The sequence below is a fragment of the Pelodiscus sinensis genome, chromosome 2, assembly GCF_052426305.1.
Source record: "Pelodiscus sinensis isolate ZL-2025 chromosome 2, ASM5242630v1, whole genome shotgun sequence".
In the NCBI taxonomy this organism is placed as follows: Eukaryota; Metazoa; Chordata; order Testudines; family Trionychidae; genus Pelodiscus; species Pelodiscus sinensis.
Genome location: NC_143053.1, coordinates 246,267,159 through 246,289,836, shown reverse-complemented (window position 1 = coordinate 246,289,836; position 22,678 = coordinate 246,267,159). Strand labels below are relative to the sequence as shown.

The 22,678-nt window shown below is 45.8% G+C and overlaps 1 protein-coding gene across 4 annotated transcripts in view; it reads left to right on the top strand.

Annotated features, from left to right (window-relative positions):
• Positions 1-15,389, top strand: part of ACTR3B (actin related protein 3B) — a 77,763-nt gene extending 62,374 nt beyond the window's left edge. For 3 of the 4 annotated variants that reach the window (XM_075922773.2, XM_075922781.2, XM_075922779.2), the window contains 3 exons: positions 11,980-12,105; positions 13,605-13,688; positions 14,302-15,389. In XM_075922773.2, the coding sequence (XP_075778888.1) occupies positions 11,980-12,105; positions 13,605-13,688; positions 14,302-14,436 (345 nt within the window). In that variant the 3' untranslated portion in view covers positions 14,437-15,389. Of the gene's footprint in view, positions 1-11,979; positions 12,106-13,604; positions 13,689-14,297 lie in introns of all 4 variants that reach the window. The other variant, XM_075922774.2, reaches the window with a different exon arrangement.
• Positions 15,390-22,678: the final 7,289 nt, after the last annotated feature.

The window sequence follows — 22,678 nt, the reverse complement described above, 5'->3', positions numbered from 1 at the left end:
GGGCCCATGGACCACTTCCGGTGGTTTGGCATGCCAGATTCGCCCCATGGGCTACATCTTGCCTTCCCCTGGTGTAAGAGAATCCTCCCTTTCCTTTTGCACAGTTAATCTCATATGAGGGTCAGTGCTCCCTTGCACTGCATCAGGACCAGCCTTTTTTAATTAGAGATTCCAAGCTATAACCAATAATTCAGTTTCCTGATATGAGGTCACAGTAGAAGATTCCAATCTGAGGTGGACATTTTCTTGCAAAATCTGTTGCTGATCACCAGCAGAAGTCTTCATTGCAAAAACTTAGGCCCATTCTCATTTTGCTTAATCTAATTAAAGGTTTGTTGTCAATTACTCTTTCACACACTTCCATTCATTCTTTGTGACCGTAAGCGTGACAAGGCAAATGAACTCAGAGAGGAGTGGCAAGCTGAGGATGTTTTCATGGTCTGATTGAGTGCCCTTACGCCTAAATTCAAAGCTGCTCTGGCATTCTGTAATACTAAACTGTATTTAGCATTTAACCAAATATGGTTATCCAAGTCCAAACTCAAGTCTGGCCGATGTTTCCTACAACAAGATGTGGTCTAATCTTTTGATTGAGTATAGTAATTGTGTGTATATAACTATCCCAATGATAATATTAGCTGTTTGTATAGCTAAAACTACTTTACAAATATTAAACCCTTTAACAGTCCTTGAAGGCTGCTAAGTATTGTGCCCATTTTAACTGAGCCAAATAAATGAATTGACTTGCTGAAACCACACATATGCTCAACTGATTTTCTATTGGTGCCCAGCAATAAGTCTTTGTATCATGCACAACTTGTGTCAGATTTCTGTGACATGTTAAACCAGTTTTATTTCAGGAAGAAGAGAGCCACTTGACAAAGTATTGTAAGCGAGAAGTTGAAACTTAGGGTAAATGCAAAAGGCAGTGAAACCTGTTCAGGCTCGTAAAGCAAGGGCTAGAAGATGTCTGAGACGAAGTATAGATGAGACTTCAGTATTCCAGAGGGCATTAGAATTAATATTAAAAGCAAGGGACACAGATATAAGGGAAATAGTGGGGTCAACAAACACCACAGGCCCCAGGGCATGGTGTGTGTGGGGGAGTGGCTCTGTGCCCCCAGAAGGGCGGGACCTCAGGCAGAAGGGGTGGAACTGGGGCAGCCAGCCCTCAGTGCCACCTAGATTGTAGCATGCAACACCCCCCGCCCACAACACTCAGAGCCACATGGAGTGGCACTCCAGGGCTCTGGTGGTCATTCAGAGAGGGCTGGGAGCTTGTGCCAAAGGTCTTCCACAAGAGAGCGTCCACACTGCCATGTGCTTTTGTGCAAGAGCGTCCATGGTAGCGTGGACGCTCTTTTGCACAAGAAAGTTCTGATGGCCATTTTAGCCATAGGGGTTTCTTTCACAAGAAATTCATCTTGCCTGTCTACACTGCCTTCCTGTGGAAGAGCTCTTGTGTAAGAGGGCTTATTCCTCGTAGGGAGAGGAATAACTCTTTCGGAAGAAGCCCTGTTTTCCGATGCTGTACTGTAAATTTACTTGTGCAAGAGTGCGCGTGCAGTGTAGACGCTCTGCAAGTTTTTGCACAAGAATAGCCGTTCTTGCGCAAAAAGCCCGCAGTGTAGATGTATCCAGGAGTGGCCTGGGATCCTAGACAAATTAGGCAGTTGCCTAGGGCGCCGCTGGCCCGGGCGCCCGATGATGATGTCACAGGGTGCTGGGGCATCCTGTGATTACATCATGGCCATTGACGGCCGTGCAGGCAGGGGCGCAGATTGCGCCTTCTGCCTGGGGCGCTAGCTGCCGCAGCCAGCCTCAGGCCACTCCTGGATGTAGCCCTTCTGTCCCTCCCTCCTCCTGTTAGCAGGCCTAAAGGGAAGTCTTTCTCTTGCTGACTGCTGAGAGCAGTCTTTTTCAACCTGTGGTCCCTGGCCCCTCAATGTCCACTAACATTTCCAAAGGGATTCGTGCTTCCATTTGCAAATTTTTAGGGGTCTACAAATTAAAGCAGTAGTTTTCAACCTTTTTTTAAAGAGTAATGTGTTCTCTTCTGGGAGGGATGGAGTTAATTTTCCCAGTTCTCCCTGACATGAATTCCCATGAGGCTTAGTGTGTTGTTTAGCCCATCCCGTGTAGATAGTCCTGCATATACATGTTATCTGTTTGTTACAGGAAAAGTACTTTTTAAAAACCACTTTTTTTTTTAGGGCTATCTTTATGAAAAATAAGATCTTTTAAACGGTTCTGACTGGCTTCTGTGAGATTTCACGACAGTGTCTGCAGTGGGTCCTGCGATCTGCTTAGGTTTCTTCTGATCTTACAGATTTTCCATGTTCAAGCATAGTATTTTAAAAATCTAGATTAAAGTTGGCTGAGGACAGCTGTTCAGACTACACCTTCCCAGATGGGCTTCCTCTGAAAGCTGCAGAATTCCAGAGCATGTCACTGTGGAGAAATTCTGAGGTTTTCAGTATGACCCATCTTATTTAGCTTTCTTCACAGAGATCTTTTGCTCCAGCAGATTTTGTTAATGTAATGCTGAGTTCTACCTGGTAAAATGTTCTGGACAAAAGGGTTTTGGGGAATTTTAATGTTTAATTTTTTTAGAAGGCGTGTGCTTCAAGTGTGCTTTGTCCTTGATTTCTAAATGGTTCTGATGCTTTGCTTGAGTAACAAAAAATGAATGCAGATTCCTTTTGCCTTGTGCACAAAAAATTTTGGCTTTTGTTCTTCCTGAAGAAATCAGATAAAGACCAAAAAACATAGCTGTTTTCTGCTAAGGCTGTCTAGGTTTGGCCCAGCACTGGCAGCAACACATTTCACAGAAGAACTCTGATCTAACTAATGATCTATTAGGGTATGTTAACACTGCAGAGTTTTTTCAGAAAAACGGCCATTTTTCCAAAAAAACTTCATTTATATCCACACTGCAGTTGTGTTTTTTTCGAAAAAAAATTGAAAGAACAGAGGGTTTTTTCGACATTGATAAACCTCTTGCTACAAGGAAGAAGCCTTTTTCCAAAAGAGCTCTTTTGGAAAAAGGCATGTGTGGATGGGAAGAGGGAGTTGTTTCGAAAGAAGAGGAAAGAGGAAAAAGCACAGGTGCCTTGGTAGCCATTCCGTCCATAGTAATCACAGCTTAAATGCGAGATAGTGTCCATTCAGTGTGGATGCTATCTTTTGAAAAAGCAGATCACATTTTCGATGTGCTTGGGCAGTGTGGACACACTCTTTCGGAAGAAGTTTTTTCAGAAGATCTCTTCTGGAAAAGCTTCTTCCAAAAGAAGCCTGCAGTCTAGACATAGCCTTAGAAAGTATGATCTAACATTAAAAAGAATTACTTGGTGTGGCAAATGCGCCATTCAAGAAATACTCCTGATCTGCAACAAATTTGATCTGTCTTGTCCAGATATCAGTTGAGCTGACTCACTGTTTTCCCAACATGTTTTAATGCTTCTGATATTCTTCATTTACAACAGTGTTTACAGTCACTTAGAAATCTTTTCTGTGTTCTCTTATGGTATATCCAAGCTGGAAGTACTTTCTGAACAATGTGTAATTTGCCATCTGAAAAAGTTAGCTGTGATAGCAACATTAGCATTAGAGGATATTAGGTTTGCAGTTAGTTACATACTTCCTTTTTTGGAAGATCATTTTAAATCATACACTCTCTAAAGGTACGGCTAGACTGCGAGGATCTATCGGAAAAAGATGCGCAAAATGCGCTCCCCATTTTGCGTATCTTTTTCCAATCCTTTTGTCAGAAGAGGCTCTTCCAAAATTTGGCCCGTCTAGGCAGGGCCAGATTTGAGAGAAACCCTCTCTTTCGAAAGCCCCCTTCTTCCTCGTGGAACGAGGAATACAGGGGCTTCTGAAAGAGCATGTTTGTTCTTCCACAAAAAAAAGTGGAATGCAGTGGAGTTTTTTCCTCTGATATCCTGCGAAACCCCTGCAGTCTAGCCTTACCCTAAGACTTGTACAAAATTCTTCTCTTTTTTTAGCTCTAGCAGTATAGCTCACTTCATCCAACAAATCTACATTCTAACATGCTTTAAATCCTCAACAGAATTATCACTGTCCCTCTCTGTGATGCAGACAGCACAGACAGTTTTACGTACGTAGGCAGCAGCATCCGCCATGATGGAGGCATCAAGAATGACACCCTGAGCAGACTAAGTAAGGTCAGAAATGTCTTCAGGAGTATGAACAACGTATGGAGATCTACACAGTACAGTGTCCACATCAAGCTTAAGTTGTACCAGCGCTGTGTCATATCAACACTACTACAGCTGGTCTCCAAGTTACGAATGGGTTCTTCATCGAGTAGTGTCCCTGAGGGTGCTCCACTTGAGGTGCTGGGCTCGTCCCGGCGCCGCAAACCAGAGGAATTTTTCATAGCAGTAGCCCCCTACCGGACCGAGCATGCGTGACTGCCTCCTCGCGCCTCTCCGCTGAGCGCAGTCTGGTCCTGTCAGTTTCTCTCCAACCGTCCACAGCCGCAGACGGAGTTACATTAGGCTCCCTTTGCCTCTCTGAAGGGAAAGGGAGATCTCTTAGTTAGACTTTGTTTCTTGTTATATGTAGATTAGTTGTTTCAGTTATAGTTGTAGATTAGTTGTAATCCCATTTTCTTAAAAAAAACAAAAAACAAAAAAAAACTTTTTCTCTTCTGACAGTCAGTCCGTGCCTAACCGACATTGATCTGACTGAAATTGACTTAAAAAAAAATAGAAAGGAGGGAGAGCAGAACGATAGGATGCCAAGATCACCTGGATTCAAAAAGTGTATTCAGTGTCTGGAGGCTATACTGGTCTCCTATGGGAATTCCGGCTGTGTGAAGTGCCTGGGGGACTCTCATGTCCTGGCAAAGTGCAGCCATTGTGCAAATCTGACAGCTCATGCTAGAAGGGATCGCGAGCTGAGGCGGAGAGTCCTTTTATTTAACAAGGCTCTCCAGCCTCCACAGATCTCCAAGCCGCGCTCTGCAGACGAACATCACACTGGACGAGAGATCCCCCATGGGATCCAGAAGACGCCTGGTGGCAGAGCGGCGAAACCGGGGACCTCTGGCTCTTTGCCGAGGTTCTCCGCAGGCAAGTCGGGCAAGGGTCGCAGCTCCTTGGCCCCTTCTGTAGCCCACCATAAGGACTCTGCTCCGGCACCCAAAAAGGGCTTGCAATCGGAGTCGGTGCCGGCAACGGCTCCAATGGCCGCTGTGGAGCCGGCAGGGGAAGCCCCGGAACCGAGACGTTCTGCGCATGTGCAAGCGCAGCCGGCTATACCGGCACCCGCAGGGCTTTCCCTCGGTGCCGTTCCATGCTCCCTGGTGCCAGAGGCACCGGCACCGAATACAGCACCGCAGCAGGAGACTCTGCCGGTGCAGCCTGAGGCCATGACGTCATCACCTGATCCAGCGGCACCGAGCTTGAGCTCTGCAGAGGATCAATTTACAGAGCCTCCCTTGCTGCCTGCCTTGCTGCCACAAGCGGCTCCCCAGCCTTCCTTTACTTCCTCGGTGCCATCCAAGAGGCAACACAGTTTTGCACGGGTCCGGACACCATCACTGACACTGGACCGTAAGACATTCTCCCCCAGACCTGACTCACCTGCCTCGTTCCATTCTGATACCCGTTGTCATCGTCATCGTTACACGCCTCCCAGAGAGCACTACTATAGGTCACCTTGTCGCTCACTGCCACGTCGACACTACTGGGACCACTATTCGCGGTCTCCTTCTCGCTACTCCAGGAGATCCTTATGGCCATGGTCTCCAAGATGTCCAGCATATTCTTGTTGCTACGACACGCTCAGAAGACACAGCTGATCTCTGTGATACGACAGGCAGTATGACCAATGTTACCACGAGTACTCTTTCTTTTTGTCTCATCGCAGGAGGCATTCGCGGTCACGTTCACCGCAGTTGTCTTGACCTGAGTCTCCACACGCTCCAGGTGAGTCTGCACGTTATGTCACTCCACCGTCCTCTGCTGGAGATGTGGATTCAAGCTATCAGGAAGACAAGCAGGACCACACTCCTCATCAGGAGCAGCAGTGCCCTGATTTTCCAGCACGCCACTCCTCTTTGTCGCCTGATGATGCAGTGGTCCCCAGTGACTTGTCTCCTATGGAGGACCACAAACAATTCCAGGAGCTCTTCAAAAGGGTTGCTCAATCCCAGGACATCCAGACCACGGATGTGCAGCAGAAACAGCATCAGTTGCTAAAGAATTTACAACCCTCCCAGAAGTCGAAGCTCACCTTTCCCTTTGATGACGCTATCTTAGAGGTTGCCAATGACATCTGGCAGACTCCAGCTACATCCCTACCAACTAATAAGAGGTCGGACAAGAAGTACTTCATAAGCCAGAAGGGTATGGAGTTCCTGTTTACACATCCTCAGCCCAACTCCCTTCTGGTGGATGCTGCACAACAAAGAGTAAAAATGTCCCAGGCCAAGAATGCTTCTAATGACACGGAGGAAAATATATTCCTCTGCTACGTCAGCTCTAAGGATGTATAACTTTGCAGCGCAACTGGCAAATCATGATTTTGACAACTATTCAAAGCTGGTCCCTCTATTTGAACACTTGCCTGATTCCAAGCGCCAGATTCTTAAGGCAGTAATCCAGGAGGGCTATACAATCGCCCGAACCGCCTTGCAGATTGCGCTTGACACAGCTGATGCAGCCGCTAGATCCACAGCTTCGGCCATAGTCATGCGTCGAGTGTCTTGGCTGCACCAGGCCGCTGTTCTGAAGGAGTTGCAGGCCAAGGTGGAAGATCTGCCTTTCGATCGCCAGTCACTTTCACCCCGTCAACAGATCAGGGCTTCCACTCGGGCAAGGATACATGTACAACTTTAAAAACACTTGGAATGTACACATCTCCCTACAAGCATAGATATGTTCCCTACAATAGACAAAGGCCTTTTTCTTATGCGACACCTCGAAACAAGCCATTTGAACAACAGAGGCCGAGACAGCACCCCCAAAAGCATTGTCAACAGCCTAACAAAGCTGCACCAGGGCCAACAGCAGGTTCGATATGTTGATTGAGGGACTGTGGTCCACCCCTTTGACAGAGACTCCAAATGTCACGCAAGGAGTGTTCCATCATCGTCTCAGGCCCTATCAACATCGTTGGGCTCTCATATCCACCGACCGGTGGGTTCACGACGTAATCACCTCAGGATATGCCATTCCCTTCACTTCTCTTCTCCCTTCCTCCCCCCCTTCCCCGTCCCTTTTCAGGGACCCCTCTCATGAGACTCTTCTTCACCAGGAAGTCTCTCGCTTACGTTAGGAGCGGTGGAAAGGGTACTGACTCGCTTTGTGGGAAGAGGATTCTATTCTCGTTACTTCCTCACCCAGAAGTAGTCAGGCGGTTGGAAGCCTGTCCTGGACTTAAGTCGACTCAACCGTCATCTCAGACGACAAAAATTCAAGATGGTCATGTTATCTTCGATCATTCCTGCTCTCAACAAAGGGGATTGGTTCGTGTCCCTCAATCTAACTTTCACATAACAATACGTCCTGCTCACAGAAGATTCCTTCGTTTCGTAGTGGGGTCTGACCACTATCAGTACCGTGTACTACCCTTTGGTCTCTCGGCGGCCTAGCTGGCTCCAAGCATCTGAGTTCTCCTGCTCTCAGGACGTAAGGCACGTGTTGATTAACAGTAGGCGGCATACGACATGTAAATCCTACCTCCATAAGTGGCATCGTTTTCAGTTATGGTGCTTGGCGAAGGATCTTGACCCTCTGTTGCTGCCTATACAACAGATCCTAGACTATGTGATGCATCTAAAGGCAACGGGAATGGCGATTTCTTCCCTAAGAGTGCATCTAGCGGCAATTTCGGCCTTTCATCTTCCGGTGGACAGTTATTCGGTGTTCGCTCATCCTGTCACCAAAAGATTTCTGAAGGGACTCGGCAATTTATATCCAGCCCACAGGACCCCGCTAGACCCTTGGGACTTGCCATTGGTATTGGACACTCTGACTCGTCCGCCCTTTGAGCCGCTGGTAACATGTGATCTACAAACGCTCACGATAAAGACGGTGTTCCTCCTTGCCATCACGTCGGCCCGTCGAGTGAGCAAATTGGCGGCTCTTTCAGATGATCCACCGTATGCGCAATTCTTCAACCATGCAGCAGTACTGTGTATCCAACCAGCGTTTTTGCCAAAGATCAACTCTGCTGTCCATATAAATGAGCCCATAACCCTTCCAACTTCCTATCCAAAGCCTCACTCCTCATCGGAGGACGCACGCCTGCACACTTTGCATGTCAGGCGAGCACTGGCCTTTTACCTCGACTGAACTCGGATCTTTAGGAAGTCTCAACGGCTTTTCCTTTCTACAGCCGAATGTTCCAAGGACAAGCAACTCTCTGCTCAGCATATTTCCCACCTGGTCGTCGCTTGCATCACACAATGTTATGCCTTGCGCAACAAATCTCTTCCAAGTGGACTTCGTGCTCATTCCACCCGGGGCATAGCAACATCTATTGCCTATCTTTGCGGAGTACCATTGCAGGACATATGCCGTGCGGCAACCTGGTCGTCTACCCTCACATTCGCTAGACACTATGCCCTCGCGAACGTACTTACCTCTGATTCAAGGGTGGCCAAGGCGGTCTTGTCTACAGCACAGGACTGATAGGTACGAAGCACTCATAGGACAATTGACCATTGCTGTCTATTCACCTTGAGTGGAGCACCCTTGGGAACACTACTCGATGAAGAAAAGAAAGTTACTCACCCTGTGCAGTAACGTCTGTTCTTCGAGATGTGTGTCCCCATGGGTGCTCCACGTCCTACTCTCCTCCCTGCTTCGGAGCTCCTATTTATATCTTTCAGATGCTTCCGGTTGGGAGGAAACTGACAGGTCCGGACCGCACTCAGCTGAGAGGTGCGAGGACGCAGTCGGTCATGCGTGGTCCGGTAGGGGGCTACTGCTATGAAAAATTCCTCTGGTTTGCGGTGCCGGGATGAGCCCAGCATGTCGAGTGGAGCACGCATCGGGGGACACATCTCGAAGAACAGACATTACTGCACAGGGTGAGTAACTTTCTTTTACGGACCAAACACTTGGCCGTAACTCAAAATGTTCGTAAGGCGGACCCCATTGAGTTACATTGCGACTGCGCTGTTCGTAAGTGCGGGTCGCATTCGTAACTCGGGGACTGCCTTTACAGCTGCTTAATAGGAGGTTTGGTCGTAAATGTGAATGGTCTTAAATCGACTGTTTGTAACTTGGGGACCGGCTGTATATGGCTCAGAGTGCTAGTGGATGACAGAGTGAGACCGTGCCAAGCTCTCTTCTGTTCACACCACCAGCCTTCATAAGATACTTCGCATCTTTTGGCTGAAAACAATCTCCAACCACAACCTGCTCCTGCAATGCACCAGGAGGACATGACCACTATCATTATGAGAAGACACTGGAGATGGATAGGGCACATGATGAGAAGGGAGGCAGATACCATTGTAAAGATAGACTTCACTGGATGCCTGAAGGACGACGGAAACGTGGGAGGCCAAAGACAACATGGCAGCGTACTGTTGAGGCAGACATGAAGAGAATGAATTACAACTGGGACACACTGGAGAAAAAGGCCAAAGACTAACAAAAATGGAGAACCTTCATTGCTGCCCTACTCACCAGTGGGCGTAACAGGCATTAACTAACTAACTAACTCGCTGTGTTTTCTTCCAAGTAATACATTTTGATAGCATCTTCTTAATTGCCATTTCATCAAATAAATTCCAGTGGGTGTTTTTTTAAACAGCTAACAGTTTTCCTTTTGCATACTGAGCATGCAGCCAGTAACCGGTCTGGACATAGAAAAGACCTTGCTTTATTTTTGGTATTTGTGGTAGCTGCTCTGGTTTTGACAGCAGATTTAAGCTTTAAAAAAAAATTGTGTATGCACTTGTGGGTTTTTTGCTTGTTTTGCAAGCACCTCTTCTCCATAGTATTCTTTACTTGCTTATGTTATTGAGTGTAATCTGAATGAACCCCCAAGTCATGCTTTTTCTGTCAACAAGACTTTATGACAAATGCACAGATTATTATCATAATCAAAGAAGCAATCTGTTGTTATTCTACAAGGCAGAATGAGATTTTCTTTCTGTCCATTATTAAAAAGCCCCAAGCAGTTAATTCTGCATCCTGCAAGATGAATGTTTATTACAGATGCCATGGACTCCATGACTTTGTTTTTAAAAAATCTACATGGGGACGGGATGGCTCAGAAGTTTTTCACTTCTGGTTTAGTGGTTGAGTTCCAGTCCAGATCTGTGCTGTCAAAAAGCTGTTACGATCTGAGAGAAGCTTGGTCTGTGTGAAATGAGCGCCCGATCACATAAATTCCTAGTAGATTTGCTCCGCACCACAAAGCAATTGCAGTAAGATTAACTGCACTTGGTATTCCAGTTGCAGCAGACTGAATGGGCACTTACTGAGTTTCTTTCTGACCCTCATGAAGCATGGAGTCAGGGGTTAGACACTTCGTAAAAGGGTTTGTTGTGCTATTGCCCATGCTGTGATAAATAGAGGATTTCTATTTCTGGAGTTCTGTTTGTCATCTTCCAAAGCACTGAGACACTTGAATTAGTTCTCAGTGTTGCAGGACAGTAAGTGAATGTACATGTGATTTAAAATGTCTTGTATTTAGAGTCTTAACACAATCCATTGGAGGGCATGGGCCAGATTAGTAGGCTTTCAATAGGGCACTGAAATTCTAGGGCAGGACAAGTCAATGAGATAGGCAAGCACTTTCTAAAGCAGGGCTACTCAACACGTGGCCCGCGGGCTGCATGCGGCCCACAACCCTTTTGTTTGCAGCCCACAGTGTAGTTTGGGTTTATGCAGGGCTCAACACGCAGCCCATGGGTGGGATCTTTTGAATATGGCTTCCACTGGGAATGGCGAGGCATTTCCCAGGCAGGTGAACATTGAAAGACACAAGCAGACGGGCTGGCTGGAACAGATGGATACAGGGTGTTGGCGTTTCTAGCCCCCAGAGAGGAAGTGCCGAGAGTGCTGGGGCACTGTGGGAAATGCTGGCTGCTTAGCCTTGTGGGCAGAGCCTGAGAGGTGCTGACTGGCTCACACTGGCCTTATTTGGGGCTTAAGCTTTGTATTCATGCCCGTCAGAGTGTAAGAAGCTATTTGCATATATTTGCATATATATGTGCACGTATATGTAACTACACTTAAGTTGTGGCCCTCAGCATGTGCTGTGAGTATCGTGGCCTCCGGAGCTTCCAAAGTTGAGTAGCTGTGTTCTAAAGTAAGGCACTTAAGAAAAAGAGAAGTCTGATATATTGCCCCTTTCTCTTTATAGAGTTATTTGTTGGTCAGGTAGCTTTGAAAACATGAAGTGGCACAAAACTCATCAGTAGCTGTATTTGGAGGTCTGGATCTGAATAGGTAAATTGGTTAATGAACTATGCAACTTGTCATTGTTATCATGACTTCTCAAAACATATAATGAAAAACTCAAAGCTTTATTTGATACCAAGAATAAAACTTCTTATCTGGAACATCTCCAATAACTTTCCTGGTTATGCAGAATAGAATAACGTGCTTTTATTTTATGCAACTATATTGCTTCTGCATGAGGGTAATAAAACTTTAAAAATGCACTAAGCAGAATTGACCACCACTAAACAAGTATGTGGAGTACAAATATGCCATTTTAATGGCTGTTTTTCTCTTTTTAATCATACGCTCTGCTCAAAACCCTGAAATGTAGCTCAAAGCTGGTATTCTTACATTTTTTTTGTCAAGCATAAAGTGAAATGTATACTAAATAAAACTAGCTTGCCTACAAGCAAGTCAGCTGAGATCCTACTATGCAAACAAAATGAAGTGTGTTCTGTATATTTCCAGAGCCTCAGAACAATTCTTGTTGGGAAATTTACTTTTGCATATAAAAGAAGAGTTTCTTGTTTTTGTCTTGTAGAATGTTGTTCTTTCAGGAGGATCCACAATGTTTAGGGATTTTGGACGTCGACTACAGAGAGATTTGAAAAGAGTAGTGGATGCGAGATTGAAGCTTAGTGAAGAACTCAGTGGTGGACGGATAAAGGTAAAAAAATGCCAATATATTAGTTAAATGAGTGAGTGAAATGAATGAGAATGCTTTAAAGCAACTATTGTGTTAATAGGAGATTTCACTTCTGCACAGTAACCTGGGGAGCATAGGACACATGAGGGTAACCAGATAAAGAGTTAATCTCCTTCCGCACCACATTAATGAAATTATGGTGATGTAGGTGGTATTAAAACAGGTTGGGAACCAAACACATTGTGGTACAGTGAAAATTTGTTGTACAGGCAGTCCCCGGGTTACGTACAAGATAGGGACTGTAGGTTTTGTTCTTAAGTTGAATCTGTATGTAAGTCGGAACTGGCATCCAGATTCAGTTGCTGCTGAAACTGATCAGTTTCAACAGCGGCTGAATCTGGACGCCAGTTCTGACTTACATACAGATTCAACTTAAGAACCCCAGGCGTCCCCAAGTCAGCTGCTGCTGAAACTGATCAGCAGCTGATTCCAGGAAGCACAGGGCAGAGCAACTCTGCCTCGGGCTTCCTGTAGTCAGCCGCTGGTCAGTTTCAGCAGCGGCTGACTTCGGGACGCCTGGGGCAGAGCAGCTCGGGTGCTGCTGGGTTGGTCCAGTAGCGCGGCCGCTCCTCGGCGCTACTGGACCAACCCAGCAGCACCCCAGCTGCTCTGCCCCAGGCGTCCTGATTCACCAGCAGCTGAATTAGGACTCCTGGGGCAGAGCAGCTGGGGTGCTGCCGGGTTGGTCCAGTAGCGCCAAGGAGCGGTACTGCGGGACCAACCGGCAGTGCCCCACCTGCTCTACCACAGGCCCCGGGCTTTGCTCCACGTCTCCCTAGTCTGCTGGGGAGGGCACTAGCTGTGTCCCCCCCAGCAGACCAGGGAGACACTGAGCAAAGCCACGGAGGACCGGGGCCGGACCCGCGGTGCTTCCAGCTGATCTGGAAGCGCCGCGGGTCCGGCCCGGGTCCTCCGCCGCTTTGCTCAGCATCTCCCTGGTCTGCTGGCTCCCCCAGCAGACCAGGGAGACGGGGAGCAGCTTTTCTCGCCCCGGAGGAGGCGGGCGGCGGGACCAGGAGTCCCGCCACTCCAGTCCTCCGGGGCGAGAAAATCCCCGTTCGTAACTGCGGATCCGACATAAGTCGGATCCGCGTAACTCGGGGACTGCCTGTATTACTATACAGGAGACCTAGGTTAGCAAGCAGCATCAGGTTCCTTTCTGTCAAAAACAATGGAAACCAGGTTCAGAGTGATAGTAGAACTTAATCTCTAATGGGCAAGAGTGTGTCCAGTGTAATACCTGCCAATGCCATTGCAATGGTGTACACAGGACATGCAACTTCATTCACAAGTCCCAAGGAGACACCAAGATCTGCTTTCCTGAAGGGGAGGTATGGATTGTGTGCTCTGCAGTATGTGTGAAGCTTCCAGCCCTGGATAAACATGTACATATCTCTCATTCAGAGAACTGACTCTTGCCAGGAAAAAAAAAATTGAATGTGATCATTTTTACTTTCTAGCCCAAACCAGTTGAAGTTCAAGTGATAACACACCATATGCAGCGCTATGCAGTTTGGTTTGGAGGATCCATGCTTGCTTCAACAGTATGTCTATGAAAATCTTTTTGAATTGTTCTTCCTGTGCATTCTTTCTGTCATTGGACATGTTTGATCTACATATCCAGTTTAAAATGCTTTCACTTTTGCCATTCAAAATGGTACATGCTGTGTTGAAACTTAACTTAGTGAGCCAAATCCTGGAATCCTTTCCCAGTTTTTGTTTGGAAAAGAAAATTAAACGTACACTTTTTATCTGATTTCAGGACTCCAGAATTTGATCCATTTTTGACCTACCCTGTATTTGACATCTGTAACATAGAGCTTTCTGGATATCAGAAATCAATGCTTAAGAACTGCAAAAACTCTCAGGATTCAAGGCCCAATCCTACCTTATTAATCATAAGAGAAACAAATAAAATAAAATTAGGCACAATTTATACTGATTTCACTAGATCCTTACCCTGTCATATTTCCACCCATTATCTTTCATTTGATATGCCAAATAGTTCCTATTTTACTCTGCTCTTAAAGAGAACTCCCCATTACAGCAGTGTAATCCAGGAAAAGAGTTATGCAAAATGATCTTTACTGATGTAAAGATTTATTGACAGGTTTCTGCAGTGTTGTTCTTGATTTATTTTTTATTTTTCTTAGCCAGAGTTTTTCCAAGTTTGTCACACCAAGAAGGATTATGAAGAATATGGCCCTAGTATTTGTCGTCATAATCCTGTTTTTGGAGTCATGTCATAACACTTGTCTAATCGAAGTCATGAGTTGGTTATTTTGCTGGTGAAGAAACTCTTCAGAAATGGATGAAGATGGCAGTTACTGTAAATATTGAAGCAAGATGTGGGTGTTCATCTCTTGGTGCATTTGGATCTCGTAGTGCACAATAACACTATAAATGGCCCAGAACCATTTCTGTGAAAGACATTTATGTGCTGACTACCAGTCCTTACCTTTCTTCTTGAATGTCAGCTTCAGTCTAGGTAACAGGCAAGTCTCCATTTAGGAGAATGTGAAAACACTATTGGAGTCAGTCTAGAAGATTACAGCATTGCTTTACTGCCTCTGGAGAGGAAAAAGGATTTAAGCCTTTCCCACTTAGGCCATATTCTTGCAATCTAATCTCAGTGGATGAATTGCTGTGCCTAGATGAGTCCTGTTAACTTCAGGGGGACTCGGCTTGGGTAGAAGTGTCTGTCTGCACAGATTAGATTGCAGGATTGGGGCCTTTCTCTGTACATAAATGTTCTAAACTTGGAATAGAAATGTATGCTTGACATCATTTTCAAAGTTCTGATATTGGTAGGGGATAATGACCAGTTCTAAGCACAAACAAAACTCCTGTTGGATTTCTGCAATTGTTGCATTTGGAGCCATAGTAGTGTTGTTGCAGAGTTCCAGTCGGAGTAAAACATCTATCAATAGTATGGAGTGCTGTTACAAGTTTTTAGTTGTGAGATATGTACTGGAGTGATGCTGGTGAGTTTTGTTGGCAAAACAAAAAACAATTTTTTTGCCACAAGTTCTTGAAAATGGTATTTTGTTTGAGTGACATGAACTTCAATTTAATGTATTGTTGAGATTTATTACAGGCTATATATTTTTGTCATGTTTGAACTTTCTAGAAGCTATTTTATAGACAAAGACATTTTGTTTTCTGTTGACGAGTGGTGGATGAAAAGCTCCCTTGCACCAGTGAAATAAAAGCTGTTAATGTCTTTACAAAAACCGTTGCAGTTTGATTTATAAATTCCTTTCTCTGTTTTGTGTTATCCAAAGATGTGTTTTTAATTCCTAGGGCAGCTTTTCATATGTTTATCAATGTATATGATGCATCTACTGAAACTGTAGGTTGGGATGGGCAAAATGCAGCCATTTGGATCCAGCCTGCTGAAGTCCAGTGGCACCCTCAGGCAGGCTCCCTAGCTGCCATTGCCCCATACCCTGCTCCAAGTAGCTGGCTGCTGGGGACAGCATGCATGTATCTGTGTGGCATGGCCCTTGTGGGGTGGTAGCTGCACCTTGCCCTGTCCCCAGCACCATTCTTGCAGCCTTCCAACCAATGGGAGCTGCAAAGGCAGTGCTTGCAAGTGCTTCTAACTCCCTACTCACAAGGAGCGTGCCGCGCAAAGACACACATACTGTCTCCAGCAGCCATCTGCTTTGAGTGTTGTGTGGGGCTGTGGCATTCAGTGATCCTGCCTAAGGTTCCTGCTGGGCTGCTGGCTGGGTGCCTATAGTAAGCACCTCCTGGCAAGAGCCTGCATCTGGCTCTTCCTTACACAGTCCAACCCCTGCCCCAGGTCACAACCCCATCCCACATTCAAACTCCTTCTCTAGCACAGCCCCCCTCCTATACTCCTCCTGCACATTGGAATCCCTGTCAACCCAAATGCCCTCCCAGAACCCACACCTACTCCTGCAAACTAATCCCCTACCCAGAGCTCCCTTAGCTTTATCTCAGACACTGCATCCCCTCTGTTAATCTCATAGAAAAGTTTGGCCCATACCATTTACCACATTCTTGAAGTGGCCCCCCCCATGAAAAACTGTTGCCTATCTCTGCTCTAGGTGCAGGTATGTGGCTCTAAGTGCAGGTATGTGAGTGTGCTATATACTTGAGAGAGTGTATCTGAGTGTCTAAGAACTCCTCTGATATGATAAGAGCTACAACCGCCAAATTCAGTATGCAATTTCCTCTTGAAACAAGATAAGAGTTTGCTTGTGCTGGGAAAATGGGATGTGCCTAGAATGAGATTGCTTTTCATAAAATCATACAGAAAAGAGACAAAATCACCAAGCAGGTAAAAACAGCTGGCACCCCCAAGGCGCACCCTATTGAGAGGAACCCTCTTTCCCCCCTGATTCATACAGATACATTGCTGGCTGTTTGCCTTTCTCAGGGAGTGAGAGGAAAGTGCACAGTTTGCTGCATTCCACACTCTGGCTGGGGAGTACAGGGACAAACAAACCTGGACCTTTCACAGCTGGGGGACATGAACCCCCTCCCCGACTGTGCCTGCTGGAGATGCAGGGACCATGGAAAGACACTTCTCACCTGGCCCCAAAGTGCTGGGGTAGTCCTCTCTCCATGGAGCAGTCTGCATTCTGAGCCCTTCATCCCTAGCCCCACCCCAGAGCAACAATTTAAATGCAGCATGCACATTTTCATTTCAGTTTCCAAAAAACATAAATTGGGTTAAGGACCCAAGCAATTCCAGGTAAATCCTCTAGTCACTTATATTAAAACAGATCTAGAATCACGACGCAGTATTGACTTAGGGTCCCAAAGAGCTTGGCAAAGAAAACCAAAAACAAACCACAACCAAAAACTCTCATTTCACCCAGTTCCAGTCACCTCCTTAAGCAAAAGCCTGAGTAAATAAACAGCCTCAAATTCCTCAAAAAATGAGGGGAAATTAATTATGGAGTCAGAGTCGCTCCATTGAGAATGCCCTACTTTCAGTTCCCATGTCAGTTCAAGAGGCTGTTAGCAAAGTCTCTTCAGCTGGTCTCTATTGATGTGGAAGGTAAAGCTAGAGGTGGATAATTAGCTTAAAGTGCTCCAATAAAAAGATGAAGCAATAGATTAGTGAACCAAACATATAAATCATATGGGATGTCACAGAATAAAACCAGGATTGGCAGTTAAAGTACAGAGACCGTTAATACTAGTCATTGGCTGCATGATTTTACAAGTCATTTGAGTCTCTATTTTTAAATGAATACATATGCGTTGTAAGAGTTCAGCCTGGATTAATTTTTTTTGGTTGCTTTTCAACAGGATGCAAAACCGCACAAAGTGCTAGTTATTTTGGAACCTTGTACCCAGGGCAATTCTCAACTACAGTTGGTATTGAGACAACACTACTTGGTACTCAAACAGAAGGGCAAAGTAATTAGGAAATGTATCTGGCCACTTACTAAATTTATTCTTTATTTTGTGTGTGTGTGTGTGTGAACTTAATGCTTATGAAAAGAAAAAAATCAGTTAACCATCCTGGAGATGGAAGGTTTCTAAGCTCAGAAATAAGGCAATGAACAGCTACCAGGCAAGCTCACAAATACTGCTGCTGTTTCAATCCTGAACTAGAGAAGAATCTCGTTCGGGAATGAGAAATTGGATCTGTTTCCAGACTCATTCAGTTCTTCATGTATCTAAGACTAAGGAGTTATATAGACACAGGTTGTGGTGTTGCCTAGTGGATAGAACACATAGCGCTCTGGTTTGAGACTCAAGGCTTGCATTCTCACTATGCCATTTGGGACTCAAGGCTTGCTTGCTCTTGCTGTGCCATTAGCCTACCAGGTTACCTCAGGCAAATCATTTCACCTCTTTGTGCTTCAGTTGGCAATATTGATACATCAATATTCCTTTGCAAAGCACTTTGAGCCTTACTGATGTAAAGGAGTATGCAAGGTATAGGTATTTAAACCAACCTGTACTGCTGTTCGAAGTTAGAGCTGTATGGAGCAGAGTTAACATCTGTTGGTGAGAGCGACAAAGCTTTCGAGCTTAGACAGTTGGATGCAGTTGGTCCAATAAATGATATTACCTCACCCACCTCATTAATATCCTGGGATTGACATGACTACAACTCTGCATACGTCACACGTCTAACAAATGCAGATTTTTATGGTGGTTTATAATGTGGTCATTTGACTGTCATTTCACAATTGAGACCATCAACTCATTCCACGTGAGTCACTAAAGAATTATCAGTTAATGGTTTTTAGTTATTTAGTCCATCTTGGGCTGGTTTTGAACCAGCATCCAAAGGTGGAAGACAACATCTCTCATTATCAATCCCCTGAGCCTTCTCTTTTTCCAGTAGTAAGTATTTAATAGCACTCGAGGTTTTTATGAACCTAATGAACAGCACGCATATGTTCACTGTTGTACTTCTAATTAAATACAATTAGGGAAGCCTGGATGTAACCCAAAGTACTAATCTTTCTATAAGTTCTTTATGATTTCTGTGTTCTCTCTCATTTGGAAAAAAATATGCTTGTGCCACATTTATAGCTGAGATGGATCATGTGACAAGCTTCTTTATGCTTGCCAGTGACATCAAGCTGGGATAGATCACCTCCTGCTTAATTAAAGAGCATTACATTATACTAATAATTAGGTGCCATGTTGATCAAATAATAACAGTAAATTGAGGCTCTGAGGCAAAATTGTGTAGTATAGCTAGTTCTGTCAATCTCATATAGCCAGATTTTTGTAACAGCATTTTTAAACATGGAAAAGGAAGTGGTAAGGAGAAAAATGACCAGCGAAGGCATTTGCATGATTTTAAAAAGTTGTATGTTTCCAGGCAGAATACTAGTGTCATTTGAGAGGTTCAGACTCTAAGACAATAGCACTGTGGCGGTTGGCAAGGGTTAGCCCCTGGTAGGCTACTGCTGCTATAATTACCCGCACAGCTGCAGTTACCAGTGATCACAGTTCCCATTGGCTGTGGATCACTGCTCTTGGCCAATGGGAGTGTCGGGAAGCAGTACAGACCGGGATACCACTTCCTGCTGCTGCCATTGGCTGGCAATGGTGATCTGTGGACAACAGGAGCTGTGATCGCAGATGCCTATGCCTGTGCAGGTAAATAGAGTGGTGGGGGCCTGCCAGAAGCTAACCTTGGTGGACCAGATACAGTCTGCGGGCCAGTATTTGCCCACTCCCGCCCCTAACACAATTCCTGTAGAGTCACAACTTTGGTTCTGTGGTCTGCTTTAGTCAATATTTCAACCCTGACAATTCTGCCATAGGTTCAGGGCCTAATCTAAAGGCAACAGAAAGACTAAGGATCTGATAGCTAAAATGTGTGTCTGCAGGGCTGTGGGTGACACTTGTTTCCACGCTTCCAGCCAGTGGTCTGCAATCAGTTGTCTGTAAACGTTGGGAGATGAGTCACCACAGGAAGTGCTGCCCAGAAAAGATCCAATTAGCAACACTCCTTGTGTCCCCTGACTCATTATGACCCTCTGTTTTGTTTCTGGCACCTTACTCCTGCTCTGACTGCGATGCATGACTGCCCATACCTGGCTTCCTGACACTTGTTGGCTCTGAATGAGGCCCTTGATGGTCTTGAGCATACCCTTGTTGTTTGTCTTCTGTGTTTCAGTTTGCCTCTGACATGCTGTGTAACTTGGTATTAGTCTCTTCACCTCTCTATGCCTCCATTTTCCCTCCTACCCTTTTATCTGGTATAGTGGGGTGTGGAGTTTAATTAGTGGAAATGGGTATGCATGAGGTGCTTTGCATATAAAGAGCAACGGGGAGCTGCAAAGGTTAGAGAGAGACAACTAGTGTGAAGCTGATGTGACAGAATCCAGCAGGGAACCTTGAGGCATCAGGAGGGATTGAAGGAGACTAAAGTGAGCGCTGGGAGTGAGTAGGTACAGCAGGGAACTCTTGACTTCAGACAATGAAAGCCTGGGAGACCTCCAATGGGAGAGATTAGGAGAAAGGACTTGAGGGAGACTTGAGAACTTCATTTTGTGAATGGTTTAGTTTTTTAAAGCTAGCCCCAGAAGGTGTATTACTGAGCAAGAGGCGCTGAGGTAAAATTGCGTGGTACAGCTAGATTGATCAGGTTCGTACGGTTTGCTGAAAAGAGGGACATTTGCAGGGCCACCCTAGCATCGTGAATGGGTGTTGATCCTGTTACCACTGGTCTGTGTAGAACAGGGGCTCTCAAAGTGGGGGTTGTTGTGACCCCTCAGAGGGCTGCAAGTTTATTATGTGGGGAGTTGAGTGCTCAGCCTCCACCCCAAGCACCACTTCACCTCCAGCATTTATAATAGTGTTCATAATAAAAAAGTGTTTTTAATTTATATGTGGGGGGTGGTATGTCTCATTCAGAGGCTTGTGGTGTGAAAGGGGTCACCAGTACCCCTGGTGAACCACTGATTAAGAATATAAGATCTTCAGGCACAGGGACTGTCTTTGTATTCATATGGGACCCAGCACAAAGGGTCTCTGATTTTGGTTGGGGCATCTAGATGCTGCTGAAGCTCAGTAGTAGGGTAACGTGTCAGGGAGCAGTGAGTAGTGTGGGTGGACAGGGTAACACAGAAACGTTCAGATCATTGCACCACATTTGGAAAATGTGTCTCTGCAAAGACAAGTAGGTTATGTCACTTCTACTTCAAAATGACACCAAGAAATGCTTTCAGTAGGCTCCTCAAAACCTGTGGTAGCCTTGTCTACAATTACAACAGGGCGTGGGGTGTCTGTATGCCCACCGCAGTGAAAGGCCCCGGTAGCTCCCTAATGCAAAAGCCTTTCTCCACTGTTAGAGCCGTTTACTATGACAGGAAACAGTGCCAGCATCAGGACGTTACACAGCAAAAATTAGTAGTACAGCTGTGGGTGGTGCTGCGTTGCATAATATACCTTAAGGTTCAGGTATATAGGGCATTCTCCTAGCCTACGTGGTGCATCACCCCCTGTAACGCTGTTTATACCTGTGCTTCCTAGGTAGGCAGTGTCTGTACTATACATGCTGCTGTAAGCACAGACATGCCTAGTGGCTTGTTTGGGTTTTCACAACTTTTATTCCAGCTCAGTGTTTTGGGGCGACAAGTGACCATCATTTTTGTCAGTTTAAAAGTGGTGCTTATAAAATCCAGCTTCTTCTCTGACAAATAATGCATGTGTTGAGACAGGAATTTTGACAAACTACAGGAAATGCCAGGTCGTCAAATAGCAGCCCTGATCTATATTATGTTGTATTCAGGACATAACAACTCATGCCATGCAGTGGGAAGTGAGTTTTATTAATCTGCACTGACTTCTGTCATGTTATGGAGTGCGAGGAGAAACTTCCAACATCTACTAGTGCAAAGACTGTGTTTTTAAAGGGATTTTGTGTTACCACGTTCTCCCAATCAGAGGAATGTTTTCTGATTTAGTTTAGAACCTACATAGGTTGCCTTCAGTTACTATAAAAGACAAGATAAATACAAAAGTATGGCTTCTTGTGCAAACAAAATGGCAAAGCCTCAGAGGCGCCGGACTCCGCCGCCTCTGCCACTTTGCTCCCGGTGCCTCTGGTCTGCTGGGGACTGTCTCCAGCAGACCAGGGACACCGGGAGCAAAGCCGCAGCGGCGGCGGAGTCCCGCGCCTCTGAGGTTTTGTCAGAGCAAAGCCTCAGAGGCGCGGGACCTTTCCGCCTCCCCGGCTTTGCTCCAGGTGTCCCTGGTCTGCTGGAGATGGTCCCCAGCAGACCAGGGGCACCCGGAGCAGCTTTTCTCGTCCCAGAGGTCGAGGTGGCGGGACCGCTGCGCTCTGGGCGGTCCCGCTGCCTGCGAGCTCCGGGGCGAGAAAAGCCCCGTTTGTAAGTGCGGATCTGACATAAGTCGGATCCACGTAACTCGGGGACTGCCTGTATTTAAATTTGAAATGTCATGCTGTTGTAATTGTAGGGGTCCTGACCCAAAATGGAGTTGTGGGGGGGAGTGTTGCAAGGTTATTGTAGGAAAGGGTTGCGGTACTGTTACCCTGATTTCTGAACTGCTGCTGGTGACAGTGCAGCCTTCAGAGCTGGGCAACTAGTAAGTAGCAGCTGTTGGCTGGGAGCACTGCTCTGAAGGCAGAGTTACCAGCAGCAGCATTGTAAACAGAGCTGGGTCTTTAGCAGCCATCACTCGCCCACTGGCCTGCTCTGTAGCCAGCAGTGCAGAAGTAAGGGTGGCATGGGATTGATAATACTGCAACCCATCCAAACTTAAACATGTGATCCCCCTGCAACTCTTTTTTGGGTCAGTAACCCTAATTTGAGAAATGCTGGTCTCCACTGTGAATATATAGTACAGGTAAAGTCCTGCAAGTTCTCAGATATCTGCTTTATATCCAAGGGTATTTGCATCTGCAGATGTGAATGTGGATAGTTGCGGATCGTTTCTGTAGATGCACAGGGGCGGAGGGAATAGGGAAATCAGATTTCATGGTCCCTTATGCATTTTTCATGGCTGTGAATTTGGTATGGCCCTAAATATGATCAGTGACATTTCTGTCTGTGTA